Below are 20105 nucleotides of genomic sequence, written 5' to 3'. Positions count from 1 at the left end.
TTATTAATACTACACTTCACCATCTTAATTGCCTCTTTGGTGTTTGATTAAAAAGGCTGAAGTTTTTGAGCCGAAGCTATTTAATGCTATAAGTCATTGACCCTAAGATTGATCTGGGCCAAGAGATCTAGGGTTGATTGTAAGGCTTTCGACCCAGTTCTCTGGATCGGTACCACAATTTAATCACTAATTCTATCGCCGAACAGCAACCCAGTATTGTTGTGTTCTGGATTTAAGTAAGAGTGAGCCAGGGTAACTAAGGGACCTTGGAAACTATCTTAGTTTCCAAGGTTGATGGCACATAGGCAATGTAAAATATCTTCCCAAGATTGTCAAATTTTATAGGCATGAAAATTTTATCTTTACAATTGAAAAATGTGTTTATATTTTCTTACACTTATCTAATATCTCGTTAAATACCACGCTCATAGTTTTCAATGCTGTTTTGTATAATTCTATAACTACGGAACCTTTCAAACTTGACGCCATAATTCGAACTTGCATTTATAAATAAATGAAATATTATTAAATAATCGGTAATAATTGTAAACAAAGCAAATAAATGATAAAAGAATTTCAAATGATTGAATTCAACTACCTCTTACATTTCAACATTACGATGCTGTTATTAAGTTATCGAATAAACTTTATGGATATGATAAAATTATATATATATTTATACTTGACCGAATAGTGTGTTTAATTACTCGAATCATTTAAAATTATATAATCTAAAATAATCGATTACATAAATCGATTTAATTTTCAACATAAGGTAATAGGGCCAATACAAATAAGTATAAAATTAAAAAATACACTCCTTCAAGCTATAAATAAAATATATAAATATCGCTCGAATAAATTATATATAAAAATATACTGTTGCACGTTCGTGACACGATACAGTCTACAAACGAAAGTGATTGTATAACAGAAGCGAGAAATTCCTTTATTAAGAGAAATTGTTGTAATCGATTAATTATTAACATTTATTATATATAATGATATATCAACAGGCTCGACCGGTCTTTGTGTGCGTTGATTAGGATATCGGAATCTACATATGTTGTCCGAATTTATTGAGACACCTTGAATAGCTTGATAATCTGTATGTTGAATATTCGAATATCTTCCGATGAACAAATTAATATATACTATTGCAAATAAGGAAGTCACAATTTTAAGATGTATAATAAAATTATTTTCAGTTAATAAGTCGTATGTTGCGTCAATTTGACCGACGCGCTGATAAGGTCTCAAAATATGCGGTTAGCAAGAATAAGTGGCTGCGAGTGGCGAACTGACATTTACGGAAAGTGTAGTACGATAAGCGAAATTATCCACAGCTACGGAATCAGCATCCGTGACGAAATGATTGTCCATCTCGGCTCAAGTTGAGAGATTTGGAGTGGATTTGGGAATCCGTTTAGACGGATTTAATATTTGAGAGTCTGATAGTTCGTTGTACATTCCCTAGAAAAAGGTTTGTTTTTTAAATTCCTTTTGGCAGGCAGATTAGCAATTGAGGCCAATAAAATGAATTCAGACGTTTAATTTTATTAATAGTGCCTGCAATCCGGTAATCTATTGGTAGTGGTGACAACTTAGCATCGGGTTGGTCCATTTGCCCGTCCACATACTGATGCCATAACAAAAAGTAGTTAAATAAAGTATATTTTTAATATTATGTTACTTTTTGTGGTTGTGTACTCTGACAAAGTTATTATGAAAACTAGAACTTCTTCGAAATCTTTCTATTTGTCTGCCTCGGTCTTGCCCACCCAGCTGGACCAAAAGTCAATCACTGATAAAATAAGCGATCATACTTTGAGTCTATTCAAGTATACTAAAACTATAAGCCAGTGAAGCTGCGAGCGAAAAATACTTAAATAATTACAATGATTATATACTTATTAAATAAAACACTATAGTAAATTTTATCGAGACCTTTAGGTATTTAGTACGTTAAATTAAAATTAAAAAACAAATAGCTAACCAAGGTTAAGCTTGCATTGGTTACGAAAATCTGAGCAAAATTATCTCTTAGCCGCGAAAGTTCGTCACTCAGATCATTCGTCCATCGTTCACTTCCTACCTGCGGCTTTGTTTGTATTTCCATTACTGCGGCGAGTAGCGGTGCCCTGGCTTCTATTCGGCTACAAGCTGACTGTGGTCGGATCTGTCTCGATCGCTTGTCACTCGTTCGTTGCTTCCTACTGTTTCTAATCACTGCCATTTCAAAGAGGCACCGTTAATAAAGTTTGACGGCGGTCGATGTTTGTGTACAATCTTGTCTTGTGTTATTAGGTTACTTATAATTGATAATTGTCAAATTTTCTTAAGTTCATCGGAAGCGATCGAAGAGGCCACTTGTCATATATTTTAATTTGAACAGTTTTTAAATGCGTTGGCATGATAATGTTTTATATGTATATTGATGTCGCAAAGCTGTTTGATGTTTGATAAGACTATGACACCGTTTCAGTGTTTTTCTATTTATGAAAATGTTGTTTATCTTGTGGGTTATTGTCACTCGACACCAGATGGTGCTGCAGTACTAATGTCTATATAGTTCATCCGATCACCGTGAAAATTGGTATACACATATGTATATATCCGTTATGCTGGTTAATTTTAGGATCACGATTAAACAAGTGCTTCAAATAACACATTAAACTAATGTTGATATACAAATACTTTGCTAATGATTTAAAAAAGTACATTGATTAATTTTATCATGAAGTGTTCATTAGAAACGTCATTTCATATCATTAATAATCAAGTATCATACTTCAAATGAACTGGTTAACATGCGTGATTTGATTTATGGTGACGTCATAACACTAATATGAGCTTTAGATAAATTAGAAGCTTATTTTACAAATTTATAAATATTCAATATCTCGGAGTATTCTTTGACAGTTGACACCATAACCGATGATAGCTTTATATTTAATGTATTTGTAAATGACAATTAAAAAGATTTTGTAAATGTCAAATAGGATAAAGTATTTAATATGTATTTAATTTTCATTTTGAGTTGCAGCATAAAAAATGAGTAATTTCATTACAATTAAAAAACATTCAATTATTGAAGACAATTAATTGTATCAAACAGACGAATGGCATTCTAAATTGTCGACGGTGAGTGGTAGAGTGTAACGTGTCCCACATACAATAGGAAATACAGCAGGCAGGTACGGTAGGGCTGTCGCTGTCAATTGAATTATATATAAATAATAATTAAAACAACTTATTCTTTCGGAAAATGCGTTATCATCTAACGACACACTCTAGCATACCCGCGCTCATTGGTCAAATCAAAAAGCGCGCTCTTCCCCGGCTTGCTGTTACACACTTCCGTCCCTTTGCACGAAAACACTCCCGCGGATCCCAAGAAAGCGAAATGCAAGATGTTTCAGATCAAAAATCAGATAACGCATAAATCAAACACTAAAAAATAATAAATGATTAAATATCTCGTTTATGTTGTAAAATCATAGTTTAAAATCGGCTAACATTGATGATCAATTTCTACAGCATTTAATTTAAAAATAAACTACTTCAACTCAAAGTTGACATTGTAAAATAATGGGTAATATATTTATATAAAACTTAAATAATTTTAATTTTCTCTGTACGTAAAAATTAAAAAGTAAACTTTCCCCCCGGTAACCCTGCACCTGGATGCAAATCACAAACGACATCTTATTAGCACGGAACCGCTGATCTCGGACACTTGCTTTAATGGATCACCTCGCTAATGGGTAGCAATTGGAATTACAGATCGCACAATGGATAGACGGAGAATATTTTAATCGGCAATTAGGAAAGTTTATTTTAAAGGCAATAAACATAATAAACACGTTTTCATCAACAACGTAAGCTTTTCTTAAGAGTACTTTCAAAAGTAGTTTTATATATATTCAATCTGAAACATGGGTACCAATCAATTTTACTCTGTACCCAATGTATAAACCTTTAATGTATAATCTACTTCGATTTAATTTATGCAAAATGAATAAAGCGATTTTGTTTTGCTTGTTGATTTCCAGGCAGGACATAGTATATACATATACAATTGTGTTTAACTAACATAACTTTGTATTTTAAATGTTCAAAACGATTAACTACCTGATTTTCTTGCCGTTTCTTCTTGATAGAATCTACACTCCGAATCTTTTTTGATTTTGATTGTATTGAGAAATTTTCTTGGACAATATAAAAAAAAATATATCTGTTTCTCAATTCGAATGTTATTAGCCAGACTACGACGTCCAGTAATGACATATCTAAAATTAAATTGTAGAATCTTGTAACATTTTTATAATAGTAATTCGTTATCTTAAATCTCGAAAAATAAAATCATATAGCCATATCAAATTGTTTACTGTGTACAAAATCTGTTGAAATGTGCTATATGTAATTGACAGTGAGATAGGTTCTCATTATCAAAGAGCAGTTGATCTCGACAACTTGGACAAGGTGTTTCGCTCTAATTGATCACCCTCGTAAATTGGAAACAAATTCGATCACTAGTTCTGTGAATATCTACGAAGTTAATTGCAGCCATCTATGTTACTGATAGAACACTTTTGGTCTAAATTAATCTTGGAATTTAAATTGATCATGCGATACAAAATAGTATCAGAATGGCCAGTATGTGACATGTTTTATACTGCTTGCTACACCGTCTGAATTTGAAATTTTTATTGTATAGAGGGACATTACATTACATTTAATTTAAGTACTTCGATTACGTGCAGCAAAATATAAACAGAACCTTCATTAATTTTATAAAACAAATGAGTATAACAAATCTAAATCAAAGACGTAAGAATAAAATTCGAACTGTCTCCGTTTTAAATTTAATAATCCATGGCTTATAGTCGTACCTTCCAAGCACGAGCCGCTTAAGTAGCTATTAGTATCATAAATTCAGCGGGGTAAATTCTTCACCGAGACGAGATAGAAATTAGTTAAACATAAACTTATACTACTGAAATACGTCACAATCATTGTTATGGAGACGGCATTGACACTAATCATTTCCTTGTTATTAACTTATGAATGAAACATGTTTGTATAATCAAAACAGGGTCGAGTTCATTCGAACCCAATAAAATAAATGGCGCCAGATACGACACGCTTAGATTAAATTATTTACGATCGCATTAACTTGATCATTTCTGTAATTAAAGTTTTTAGAAAACAACATTGTTGCCAACGTATGTACTTGCAATATCGCTAATTACGCGATAAAGTTAATTTCACAGAGAGCTTGAGGTTTCAATTTGACAAAAAACACGCAGCATGCAATATTTTAATTTATTTGCTTACATCATGTAATCTTGTTTTCACAATTATTAGGAAAAAATTGAGATGTTTCATAGCAAAGAGAACCCATAAACTGGACGTCCAATCTTGAATACAAATCCAGCGCTATATTAAAATTATTATTTTATTGAATTTTAATAAAAACACTTATGAAAGGCAAACTGGAAGTATCACCGATTAAGACAAAAAGTAACCGAAAAATATGATAAAGAAAAGCAAAGCGAAAAATGCTCAAAGGGACAATTGGCTGACCATCCCACATCATACTTGCGTATAAAATAGTTCATTTAAAACTAAACATTTGTTGTCAGATTCATGAATTGTTTTAGTTATCAACTACATTGACATACTCGAAATTTTTCTATCACTGGACTAAGTATATGAGTTCACATCAGACTCACTTTACCTTTTAATTCCTTTAATTGACATTCATATCATAATTCACTCTTCGACTGCTCGAATACCATAACGGCTATCTCATTGACCTTTATCTATCAGAGGCTGCGTGCGTGAGGTCCATAACTCTAGGGATAATCGGCGACACTGCGTGGGCGACCCTATAACTGTTCAGCACTTATATTTAACGGTGTTAGCTGACTGACTGTATCATTCGAAGCATGCAATAAAATAATACACCTATATCAGCAATACGGACACCATGTATAAGGTCTTCAACCGTAAAAGTTGTAACTGGTCTGAAGAAATCTTCTATATTTAAATACGCCTGGTTCGCTACTTTCACGTTCGAATTAATGAGCATATCAAAAAACTCTTTGGCGTCTCAAAATAAATACATTCCAGACACAGTTTATTGAAATATTTTTTGTCTTTAGTTAAATTATCGCTCGAAGGATTCGAAACTTTTTTCTTTACCAAATAGATGAATTTTATTTACAGCACCGTTATAACTGGATTCCGTTCTTAGCATTCGATAACTTTACGTACATAAATAAACCATGAACGCGGTAAGAAACTGTTAGCTATCCCATAGCTAATCTGTAATGTTCTTGATGACCACCAATATATTTGAACCTTATTTCCAACAGCGATGATTCGGACGTCTTGTATAGGAGAATGACTGAGAGGTCTATGGTGTTATTTAAACTGGTCAGGATTCGTTAGAGGTGTAAGGCTAATTGTTTTGTACACGGACCTAAGATTTATAACGTCACGCAGTGAGCAAACTAAGTTTGACTTTAACGTTTAATTTAATGACAATCTTAATTAATGAGAATTCCTTTCTAAATGCTCGTAGGAATCTCATGCTAAAGCTTTGCTTAAAATTAAAATCAATACATCAATGACTTTCTTTACGTTTTTAATTAAATATTTTTACGTCCAATATTTTAATTTTAAAAAATATAGTTCATATGTATAGCTCTGTAAAATTCTATGACCAAATCGTTATTACCTATGATTATTCTTAAGTATCAGTGTGGTAGTAATTCAACATAAATTCGCAATGAAAACTACGCAACTAATAAACATCAAATATAAAATTACTAAAGTCGACGCACCTAATAATGGTTACATAAATTCAACAGTAAAATCGTGTTATAGCAAATACATTAATTTAACATCTGACAGAATTCGAGTGCTCAATATAATATGATTAATTCAAACGCCAGGGTTAAACGAATTTATTTATTTGTCACGGTACTGCTTAATTGGTTTTAAGAATTGTCGAATTTCGCTTCATCGACCAAATATTATTAGCTTGCAAAAAATACACAGTACAATTTTTTAGGGTTCTGTCATCTTAGGCTACTGTAGTATAAACTGTTTTAAACTGACGTAAACCTAATTTAATTTTTATAATATACAAATATAAATTCGCACTAATAACAACTACTAAGAAACCACTAAATTAGTTAAAAGCTATTTATGAAACTTTGATTTGAAGTAAAGTAAAGTAAAGGTCTTTGTTAAATGTATGGATATAACATCGTGTTTAGCCCTCAAAAGCAATACATATGGGAGTTCCGCCCATTCATGGTCCGTTTGAATGGCTCTGTCCCGCTACAACGGAAATTATGGTTGCTGGACCGTCGCATGGGAACAATTGCATAATCGTTAATCGCTGCCGTCACAACGGTAGGATTGCAGGCGATAAAATCACGAAAACTTCAGTCGGCAGGAAATTCATTTCCGACTTTATATTGACAATTTTTACGAGCGGTCAAGACTCTACGCAATGGAAGACCCTTGAGCCGTTTCAAACATACATCCTTAGACACAACCGTTGTATAATGTTGGCGTTGCTCGCGATCTGATGTCAAATTAGACCATTTCGGGACACAGGGAAAGTAGTATAATAAATCACCTTGTCTTTACGTCTCATTGGGCGTGATTAATAAACTTTGATATACGCTTATTGAAGCTTGACCGCTTCCATGATTCAACCGAGGATTTTAATTGGTCATATCGTTAACGTGTTTTACGTGAAATTTATTTTCACTTTTTCGGTTCGTTATCGGTTTTCGTTAGTGCTTTCACCGATGTTTCGTTTAAATTCGCAAGATTTATTTCAGATCATTGGATATATTCAATGTTATTTTGACGTTTTGACACTACGCTTATCTCTTATGATGGATGAGGTGACGAACTAAAGTGTCCATTAAATATGACGTGACCTCCTGGCTTTAGTAAATAAACTTAATTAATGTAACGATTAGTATTATGATAAACTCCGTGTATAAATATCGAAGTTATCACCTCTATATTGTATCACTCTGTCTAGTGCTTCTTGGAAATATATGTTCTATACGATACGTCATTGTAAAATTATTTTTCTCACGCTATGTATAATTGTTACGTATATTACTTCTATGTACATGAATAAATATAAAAAAATATGAAATATTATTAAATTTTATCTAAATGATATCTAGTCAATTTAAGTTTACCGGCAAACGTGTTGATTGCTGATACGTTTTGACATTCCGGTTATTTTTCAAGACAATAAAACAAAGTTTCCTTATTTACAGTTTCATTATTTATTTAGACTACAATGTCATATTTACACGCGTCATACGATCGTTTTGTTATGCACTGAAACGATTAACCTCGACTCAAGCGTAGGTCAAGTTCATCAGGCCAGGGTCGCTTTAGATTAATACCACAATCCAACGCGGGCGGCTGATAGTTTTCTCAAATAGATGGGCTGTAAAATACAACATAACAAATAGCTTCGTATTAAGCATGTCTGCTTTCGCGATCACAATACTGTATAAAAGGGTATCTTCAAAGAATCCTCGCCAATAAAATTACAAAAACTATTTTTAGATGAAGGTGCTACAAAGTAATATTCCTAGCAATGCTCTCCGAGGAATAATTTGCGACCTTTGAATAGCTCTGAAATTGGCGCTGATAAATGAAGCTTTTAAACACTGCAATTACGAATACCTGGGATAATATTTTAAACGTTTAATTTACTTCTCACCATCAGTGAGGAAATAGAGTCTAGATTCATATAAATATCTAGATAAACGGATCGAATATCCTTAATGAGCCTGAGACTAATTACGTGCGTTGGATGGTCTATTAGGGCTAAGCTAAGTGGATGTGATGTAGTATATTTGCCTTTTAAGTGCGACGTTGAGGTACTAGGCAGGACGTTGAGACGGTTTGTCACTGGAATGGAGGAACTAAAGCTACGTTCATATATGACTGAATAGTACTATCGTTTAATGGAAATTTGGTGTCGTGCAAATCGTTTTGTTTTCCCCCTTTACTTGTAAGACTCTAATTAAGTGTTTCTGATTTTTTTTATAAAGTATAATAATTTGTATTTAATATTATTTAGCCAATTACTTAAAAAATATTTTTTGTGAACGATTTTATCTTGTTTTTTTTTTGTTTTCATTTGATTTATGTTTTAAAATAAGTTCACCAATCTCTTCTAAAGAACATCTATATTAAAACGCTGTCGTGTGTATCAACTCCTTATCATGCGAGACACGTAAGCTTAATACAACTTACTCGCTAACTAAATAATGGATAGGTGACGCCTCTCCCTAGCTTAAGATGTTGGTCTAAATAAACGCGTCTAGTCGTACCCCCCGCGGAGACCGACAGTGTACCTGATACTTGCTAGCGTCAGAATGCCGTTAACTACAATTTCCATGAAGAAAACTTGATTACAACGTTGCCCGCGCGATAAGTACGTTTCCTAGGCTATTTAAAGATTTGAATTAGGAAATATTATGATTTATTATGCAGGCAATCTTTTTTCAAACCTTAAAAATAGAATCAGGTCACAATTTCCATTGAAAATATTTAGTAGAAATTTCTCCGATGCATGTTTTACAAAATATATTTTCTGTTACAGCCAGACACAGTCCCGCAAGCCAGCGTGGATATGACGACAGTGCTAGAAGTGAGCGAGGCAGATAGCGTGACGGGTCATGCCCACAGCCTGGCCATCACGGCACCGGAACGTGTCACGTTCGTCAAAGGAACTTGTAGAGAAGAGGCACGGTGGTGGTCTGACGTGCTGAGCGTATACCCGAGAAGCAAGGTATGTTATTACTGACGCTAAGCACATAAACCCTTATAATATATATTTTTAGGTTCCTGTCCCTTTTCGAAAACTCAACTAAATATTTTATTATATTTGTAGCCCAGTGCACTTGAAGTTCAATACTTTATAATTGGTTATTTTAAACCATTGAACCGTTTACTTGAAGTATCTAACAATTAAATTAAATTATTTTATGATGATATTCCCAACTAATAATAAATTTAAATAAAACACCAATTAGTTCAAAACACATTACTTCTATAATTCGTTTTTAGAGTTGTAAATTATACTCACGCCATCGTCAGGAAGTAGCTGGAAGCCATTAAGTGTCATATCTCCTGCGTTTGTATCCGTTATACTATATTTTGATCTGCAACGAGAACAGGCGGATGCTAGCAGATTATGAACCAGTGAATTACCTTAAAAGGTTCATGAGACTCTAATTATGAAACGTAATGGAAACAGATTGAATGTTACCTTCGTGAGGAATGATAGCAACTGTCCTGATAATGTTTCATTTCCGGCGATTGGTAATGGAAGCGTTGAATGGTTGATAAGCGTTTGAAACGAGGATTCTTCGAGAGCCTGCGTTGTTTATTGTACACCTGTTTAGAGAGAAATATATGGCCGATTTAATAGTCCCTCGTATCGTTATAGACTAGTGAATGCTTGGCATGAATCAAGTGCTAGGAGACGTTTTCAATTATTCTATAAATGTATTCCGCTTACATTTCTATTTATAATGCCATTTTCAATAACGCTCTACTACAATCCTTTTATCCAATTTGAGGTCATATAAAAATGTTGATTTCCAGTTAATTTCGAATAAATAATTAGAAAACTTATTAAATAAATATCCCGTATTAAAATGGCGATGATCGATTTTGAAGACACTATTTCCCATTAATTCGATACGAAATGGGATTCAACAGGAAATTCTCGAAGGGAAATCTGGTACAAGCATTAAATGATTCATGCTGTTGACAGATATATTCATAATTGGAAACGTTTTCTCTGAGTTATATTATCTTCTTGTAATCATTCAACAATTAGTACTATGCAGTATATAATTTATTTCGTACTCGGAAATGAAGGAACATAATGAGGAACTGAGCGTGTACCAAATATTCTGCCACGTGTATATCTATCTGCCCGCGTTGAAGCAGCATTATTTCAGAGGAGAGGGCTTTGGTATTCGATGAGACAATAATATTCTATTCGTTCTACCTTTATAAATTTGTACTAAGTTCTAACTTATAGTTAGTATTTCATAGTTTTAAACAAAGCATATAAACCTTTTTTTAGGTTTTGACATTTTTGTCTGAAAATCTAAAAAATATGTAACAATTTTTATTCAGAATTTGTACTATTGATATGGATTAGTTATATATGTATAAATAAACAGGTATCTAAATTACTTTATAATAGAATACCATTTATCAAAGGCAAAGTAAATACGATAGTTGAAACTAAATACAATCCTGGACAAAGCGGTCAGGAGCGTGACGATTTGCATGCACTGGAACCGGCTCGTGTCCTTGGCTTTCAATTGGCATGTAACCTGATAACTGGACTAGCACTCAAAGGACAAATGCATTGTTGACTTGTATAAAGTCGTCAGTGTTTATATTTATAACCATACCGCGTCAAGGTATTCGAACGATGCATTTTAGATTCAGAGCTTGGACTGATATCGTTACTGCGACAAGGTTCTTACTGTATCAAAATTGAATCGTATGATATTAGTATTTATTTTATGAGAACTAAACTAGCAATTTGAGCAAGTATAATTCATTCATTTAAATTTTCATTCATTTTCAATTCAGTATGAAGTGGTTACGTATTGAATGATGTAATTACATTTTTAAATTACGTCTCGTCAAATCGAATAGGAAATGTAATCAATCACACAATCATCACGGTCGCTCATGGCCTCCATAGCTAACGGATCATTAGAGACCAGCGATTCGAGATTTGTTTCGATTTCGTGGAACTTTTTATTTAAATACCCGAACTGATGTTGATATTATATAGATACTTGCAGGATTTGCTGACTTGGTAAACTTTGTCGCATTTTTTATTGCGTCAAATTTAAACATTAACAGTCTTACGTATAACCGATGTTTAACAGGTGCTTAGTAAAACAGTACTTTATCTCTTTCTATCGTCATTGGTTCGACATTAAAAAAAAACAAGACAACAACGTTTACGTAAAATTATCACGATATAATTATATGGATTTAATATATCTTCTATTGCTGTTGGAGATGACATTTTATTTTAATTTAGATAATAAAAAATTAAGAGATTTTAAAGAAAATATATCCCATTTTCGTGAAATTAATTCGAAGAAGTTATGACAAATTCACTGCAAATATAGAGCACATATTGCTGACAAATAATACGCTTAAAACGAAATCTATTTTAAGACCACTGCATTAAGCCGAAACAAGTACAACAACATTAATATACGAATTCGTGTTGCGTCCTAAATAAAACAAATTAATGTAACAGGACTCGATTTGAACTGAAAGCAATTTTTCAATTGGGTCAATAGTCGATCGCTTCCAGTGAATTTTGTCTGCGACCCAGTTGCCGCAAATACACCATAATTAGAGCTGGATGGAATTTCTCGCTGTGACTCACTGACTAGAAGTCGTTCGTAAACTATTTCAAATATATCCAATCATATTTGGTAACTCGTCAATATTTTATCAATATAATAATATTGGTATGTTTGAACAACAAAAACATTGTAACTTTTAAACAGTCTAGTAAAATGCAATATAATTGTCAGTAAATGTCCCACTGATGGACTAAAGCCTTCTCATCTTAAGAGGAGGTTTGCATTATATATATTTTCTGTTTTGTTGCATAAAATATTCAATGCTTATAAAGAATACTAACAAATTTTATTACAAAACCTTCAAAACTAGCTTATCGAAATCATCTCCGTTTATGACATCTAACACTTTATAGCTACACTTGCCGCAGTCACGTTTCTGATCTAGTCCATCCAGACATGAAGTTTTGTAAATTCGTTGAATGTAGAATATTCTCATGTATAAATACCTAAATTTACGTTAATTTAATAGACGCAGCAGGTTACAAATTATACGTAAATCGTGATTGTTTATTTAAAAGGATTACAATATTTTAAAAATAGTTTTCGTCCAGTGGTCATTATCCAATCATAATCAAAAATCATTCGAAACATTCAAATCATATTTTTATTGATTGATTTAAAAAGGTACTGAACTGTTTTGTTTTGCCTATTTATGTATATATAGACATCCTATATCTACTAAAATCTGGCAATTTAACCTGAATATACATTATAATGTGGCGATTTTCTGCAAAATAATGAAGACTTTTGAGCTCTCTCATTATTTCAATGATCAAAACTATTCATAAAAGATTTTATTGTATGTAAATAAACGCTATTTTATTAATCTCTTCATCAATTACAACAGACTTTGGTGAAGTTGTCACTACAAAATATATCATCACCAAAAGTTAAACTAAATTTAAATTCAGTCTACACTAATTAATGTCGTAATATTGTTCTGTTATATCCGGACTAATTGGAGCGCTGTGCCCATTGACACCACAGTTAACTTTGATTTGATAATGTTAATTAAATTTATGAGTTTTGTGAGATGGAAGATTTTTTTAATTGTGTTTTGTTTATGAAGTCGATAAAATATTTGGAAGAGTTTTATCATAATGTAGTTCCGTTCGTAGTTTTTGTTTTAATTTGAACTTATATCGTACTTAACTTATTGATCTGAAAAATTGTATACATGAAGAGAAGCCTGTTTATAAACGTACCCTTATACATATAGTCTATAAAATCTAGGTAATAGAAAATAATCAGAGTTTAGATTTCAAGAAATCTGACCGTCTTTAATAAAAGTCGTTAATGAAACAGATGCCTAAGTATTAATAAACGTATGTATAATAAAAACTCGACACGAATTAATTGACATACTTTATATTGAATGCTTATAAATTTTCAATATCCATCTGTGTAACGAACGTTACCAGTAACAGAATAGGAAAAACCATCCCAGATTTGCAAACAAAGTATCGCCAGCACGTCATCAAGTCATTAATTAGTAGAATATTTTTTGCCAGCACCATCCAGCGGACATACCGGTGAGTGGTGACCATAAACGTTCAGGAAGTGTGGTGAAAATTGTTAGAATTAATCTCACCACCGCGGGAACGTTATCAATTAGTCGTCGTGATACGGACACCATAACTAATTTCTGTACTTGATATAAATTAATTGTCGACGGTGACTTGATATTTACCATTTTAGACATGGTCAAGTTTATAGCTCATAAATTAGATGTATCAGTTTCTGTATATATTAAAGCTTATATCAAAACTAATCACGAAATCTCTAAAACTATAAAGTGTACGGATTAAAATTCGGCACGAGTTTCTCTATGAAAGTTGTTTCACGTAAAATTGACATTACAGATTTGTAGTGACGATGCGGAAGAACTTGTCTAAAGTTTACTCAGAATTTATGTAGAGTTTTAAATGATTATGATATGAGATTATTTAAATGGACAGTTTAAATAAAATGTCTAAAATATAATAACAATCTACTAATATTGTTCGTTACAATACGCTGACTGAGTGGAAAATCGCTAACAATAATCACAACGCCTAATTTGTTTATCATAAATTAAAATTGAATTTTAAATCTGTGCCAGTAGGTTTTTAAGTAGCATATTTAATGTTTTTGTTGTCGTTTACAGAAAAGTTTCGAAAAATGTTTCCGTAACTTTCCTTTAAACCAATTACTACAACCATATATTTAAGTAAAGACTCGATTTAATTATCGGACTGTGTTCTTACTAGCTTACTAATAAAGAAAAATTTGTAATCCCAATCCAATAATTGAATCGTAAGAATATACCTACAATATTTTGTAATTGCTTTTTAAAGTAGATTATTTTGTACGATTTGTCATCCCGTATCATATACTAAGAACTAATAAAACGGGTATCAGTCATCAAAATTATATCAGTTCAACGACCGAGTACATCGCCTATCCGCTAACGGGACGGCGCCGGCGCAGGCGCACCGATTAAATTGTTTTATGTTTTCGCCAATTAATTTATACTCAACCTGATCATATGAGATCATGAGCGGCATGAGAGGTATCGGTTATTTTTATTCAAATATAACATACAATTATTTTCCTGTTACAAACATATATTTTAACTTGGAATCGGTCCCGACTTCGCACGTGTGCTATTTAATGATAAGGAAAATAATTTGATATAAACATAATTAATTATACCCTATAGCACTCAGAAATAATTTTAAACAAACAAATTTTACATCTTTATAATATTAGTATAGATAAATAAATAAAATTTAAGATTGCAGATCCTGACGTTTTGGGTTTAATCCTGGGTCAGACAAAAAACGTCGTTTTGATGTTGGAGTTAGAAACTTGTTAGTGTTAAATTGCTAGGAAAGCACGTAAAACCGTTGGTCCCGCGACTAATCTCTCAGCGATCTTGTCGCCGTCTTATCGGATTATGAGAGTGAGGGTGAGCGTGGAACTGATTGGGAACACACTTGTGCATCCCAGACTAGTTCTTGAGATTGGATATGGCTTTGCATCCTCTAATGACCTATTAGAATCAGTCACAAATCACTTCACTTTGTTATATATAGTTTTTAAATAATAGTCTTATATAAAATATAAAATTTTATCAAAAATATTTCCGATTTCAATTGTTTTCCTCAAATTTTAATGGAAAAATGGGAGGTTCCCAAACAAATCAGTTTTCAAATCGCTTCTAAAAGTTTGAGTTAACAAACATTAAATAAATGCATACAATCGAATTGATAATCTGTTTTTTTTTAAATTAGTAAATCAATAAAATGATTTATTTTTAATAAATAATAAGCTGATTATGTCATTAATTCATAATGTCTGTAACTAGGGATGCGATCATGCTCTCGACGATCTCTGAACCACTGCAGAACCAGAGACTTCCTTTATTAACTTTATAATCCTGTCAAATGAATTGAGAGATTGTGTACAACAGAATCGACGCCAGTATGTGCTAACCCCATGTCTGATATAATTCTAGTTAAGTCAGTCCGAAACTGGTACTTGATGTAAATTCCTTACTTTGCAAAATGAGTCCAGTCCAATGTGCTGCAATATCCGCTGCTGTTTCGAGTCGCGTAATAGTAATTATTTTCTGCGTGTAATCATTAATTTATTTCGCTTTGACATAAAGTATTTCTTCATGACTACCTTTTCTTGTATGAGTGGCAATCTCATGTGGAAACTAGAAGATGTTTAGTAGTTGTTAAGCTTTTTAAGTCTTGCTAGATGCCACTCAGTTATTCTACCATTAAACACTAATAGATCATTTGTAATTTATATATATTTTTTGTACCAACATGTCAAAGTGTACGTCTGGGAGATGTCTAATATAGATTTTTATCTTATTGTGGTTAACATATGCTAATGAACCAACATTTGAGTGACCGAGCATCGTGAAACTGTTTGAAATGATCTTTGTGATTTTACAGTTATGAAGTTCTAAAACGAAACAGATAAATTTCATGTTAATACAATCTGGCGATGTGAACTGTATTTCTAATGAAATAATAACTTTTCGTACTATATTTTCTTACTTGTGTTGAACTTGTGGTCCAATCGATACAAAAAATTCGTAAGTAAAGTTTTCGATGTGTGATCTCGTAAATATTGGGTGCAGTAGTGTGCGTGTTACACGAAGTGACGCAGCGGCCTGGTTCGTATTGGTTTGCGTCTATCAACAAATATTCTTCGAAGCTATTTGCAGTTATGCGCTTTCGAACAATTATCGTTGGTTTCTATTCGTAGATACGTTTTCTCGTCTCGTCCTGTTAAACCAAATTCGGATGGTGGTTTAAAAACTAAACACAAAACGTCGAAGTGTCTAAATCTTCAGATGTCTTTTTAATGGCTGTACTTAATACTAAATACGTGCAGTATATAAATGCCTAACGTAAGCCATAAGTTACTGGGATATTAAATTATTTTGTTCTACCTATTCCTCGACAATTTACCGCTACAGAGGAAAATTTATAGTGCTGTCTCTTTCTTTTGTATTGCATATATATAGATATATATGCAATGAAATTGAATTACCTATTTTTATATGTACATTTAAAGGTTTGGTGGAGGTATAGTCTGTCTGTAAGCGTTTGATTTACTGATTGTTATTTGTTCGCAGGGTCGACATAAACGCAACGCCACGTTTCCCGGAGGTCAAACAGCCAGCCTCCTGCAGTCATCAACAACGAGAAGTACGTAGCATAACCATAACACGCACTATAAAAAATCGTTTAATATAAATCACTCAGTAGAGTATAACTCGCACCAAAACCACTTAAATCTGAGTCAGAGTGATCTGATTTCAGAATACTCCGCAGACGCGTCGACGCTCCGGGACGCTGCGGACTGCAGCGCGAGGCCGAGGTTTTGCGGTGGTACCACCACGTGGCCCGGGCCGAGAGTGCAGCCACCGCAGTCGGAGATACCCAGCCTCGCCACGCCCACCAACATTGACACCAAAGGTAAGTTTACAGCGTAAGCTAAAAAAGTAGATCATTGAATGAAGTACTTCATATTACCCCAAAGTAGTAGATTTCTTACTTTATAGCTTAAGCTTAATTAACTATAAGAAGATAGTTGTAGATATTTATAAACGATAGCAATGCTTTCGTAACTATATCTGATATAGGATTTGATCGTAAAAAAACTAATTAAAAATATTTCTCTTATTCCAAATTTTACGGTTCAAGTTTCCCGTTAGCAATAAAACATGTCACTGCTGGTATTTTTATACCTATTCCTGTTTAAGGACACGTGTCCTTGATAACCATGGGAACACAACCTTCGGTAGCTTTCATTGAGTCTATTCAAAGACACTCCCACTCGTGACATCGGCCCGTATTTCAAATGAACATGCATCTGATATACAGGCTTTAGCAATACAGTTAGAGACAATACACACGTATACGCAAAGACACGGCGAAGGATATCGATGTTACAAAGTAAAAGTGCCTGAAGTTTTATTTTTATTTACGGAAAATATATGTAAAATTACGTCAGAAATGATGGGACACAGTGCACGATGAAAAAAAAGCAATTTGATGCGAATACATTTCATTTGATCCTTATTTTAAAAACAAGGGAAGGCTAGTAGGCCTAAGAAAATGATTAATATATTATTTTACAAGAATTTATTTATCTCGTACGTATGTGTGGCAATGTATGACAAATAATTCACTCATGTTCATTCATTCATAAAAAATACATAATATAATTTATTGAGACCAGCTGACATAAAGTAATAAGTGAAATAAGGTTTTAGTTACTATATTTCTGGCACCAACATAATATTTTACATACTGTCTATCATTTCCCATGTATCAAACGTTTGTTAATGTTTTTTTAGGTCAATTATGAAACGATTGGTAACGGATAAGTGTGTTTATACCTTTATGCAAACATACCTTCCCACTTTAGATGGCGCTCACGCAAATTTGCATTTCAAATTTTGTCCCATAACTTTATAACTGTGGGTCTTATTAGTGAGCTCTAAATTATTTTGAAACGGAGATTTTGAAATCCAATTATACAAGCTTTTCTGGTGGCGTGTGTAAGTCTGCAGTCACAGACTGGGTGTTCTGGAAATTCTTCTCTAAATCGTCTTATCAGTGTGTTGTAATATCGAAATGTAATAAAAAAAACTCGTGTGACATTAAAAATAACGATTTTGTATACGAAAAAAAAGTCTAAAAATAAAACCTGCACTTTAATAATCCTAGTAGCCTATGTCTATTTCCAGAACATGAATAAACATGTCATCTTTATGCAAACAATTGTTGTTATGTTAATCTTTATTGCGGGGTCACACAATACAACAAACAAAATCATTTGTAATATTAGTAGTGATTACTTAATAGATTGACAATAAAATGATTTTATCATGAACATGATACTCAAATTAATAATAAATCACCAAATCGTCAATCTTCTTATGCGTGACATAAATATTCTGTCGGAATTTAAAAAAAGAACAGTTTAAAATAATTAACGTATTTTTTCTTACAAAAGTAATCAAATAACGACACATATAGTACGTAACGTACAACGTTATTCCGTTACTTACTCGTTATAACATTACAACTATTTACCTCTGCAACCAATTTACGCGGACAGGACGATTACGTAATTGCAACGAGCAATCGAATCGGTAAAAATTGCGATACCGTTCCAAATACTATATTATACATTGCGACTTTTATATTACGAGATGTTTGTGATAACTGCATTTGAGACGCAATCTTCACGTAATTATTCGTTTATCGGTTGAAATAGATGCGTTAAATTGTATTTCGATATACATATGCGTATGTGCACATGAACTACACATTCAGAGTCCTATAAGCAGAGGCTTAAATCGATGTGCCTGACTCGTATCTTTGACATATTATGACGTCATCAGACATTCAAACAGTCAAGCGGACGATTCCAAAGTATCAAAAATCTATTCGAAATCGTTAGTATTCTGTATGTGGATGATATATCCATGTCTGAGTTATTCTGTTATCAACATTTATTTAACTTTAGTGTCAATTGTTAATGACTGGGGCAAAAATAAAAAAGTGATTTGACGCTCTCATACTGTCATATATAAATTATCACTACACAAAAAAAAACTGTTAACTTTAAAGTTTTTATTCGTCAATTGGCGTTGAAAACTCACAAATGAGTCAAGTGTGTTTATGTTCGTTACTCGATTCACACGCGAATATCTGGACGCATCCTAACATTTGTGACGTATTCTACTATACATACTATAATTTCATTTACACTGAGCCAAGCGTTTAAAGCTGGTTGTATTCTAAACATTGTCTATCCCGTTCTTACGTATAGACATATATAACCTCTCACTTTTCCATCGTGGGACTCAGCCAGTCTATAAATCGCGTTAGGTGACAACAAGTCCTAATTAGGTGCCGTTACCTGTTACTTGTATGGGACAGCGTGAGGAACGGTCCGATACAAAGTTACTGTCAGCCCATGGAAAGTCTTTTTAATGGAGATAGATAAAAACTTGCTTATATTTAACAAACAAGAAATAGATAATAATGATAATTAAACATACTAAGAACAGTTACTCTGTGGCTTAAAGGAACTAACCTA

At 32.9% G+C, this 20105-nt stretch overlaps 1 protein-coding gene across 4 annotated transcripts in view; it reads left to right on the top strand.

Annotated features, from left to right (window-relative positions):
- The window catches only part of LOC113396260 (protein outspread-like), a 237829-nt gene that overhangs the window by 196330 nt on the left and 21394 nt on the right, over window positions 1-20105 (top strand). For 3 of the 4 annotated variants that reach the window (XM_064215472.1, XM_064215474.1, XM_064215475.1), the window contains exons 4-6: window positions 9668-9856; window positions 17125-17197; window positions 17312-17467. In XM_064215472.1, the coding sequence (XP_064071542.1) occupies window positions 9668-9856; window positions 17125-17197; window positions 17312-17467 (418 nt within the window). The remainder of the gene's footprint in view (window positions 1-9667; window positions 9857-17124; window positions 17198-17311; window positions 17468-20105) is intronic. The other variant, XM_064215473.1, reaches the window with a different exon arrangement.

The sequence above is a fragment of the Vanessa tameamea genome, chromosome 8, assembly GCF_037043105.1.
Source record: "Vanessa tameamea isolate UH-Manoa-2023 chromosome 8, ilVanTame1 primary haplotype, whole genome shotgun sequence".
NCBI classification, from domain to species: Eukaryota; Metazoa; Arthropoda; class Insecta; order Lepidoptera; family Nymphalidae; genus Vanessa; species Vanessa tameamea.
Note: the sequence above shows the minus strand (reverse complement) of the source record. Positions and strands in the feature narration are given on the sequence as shown.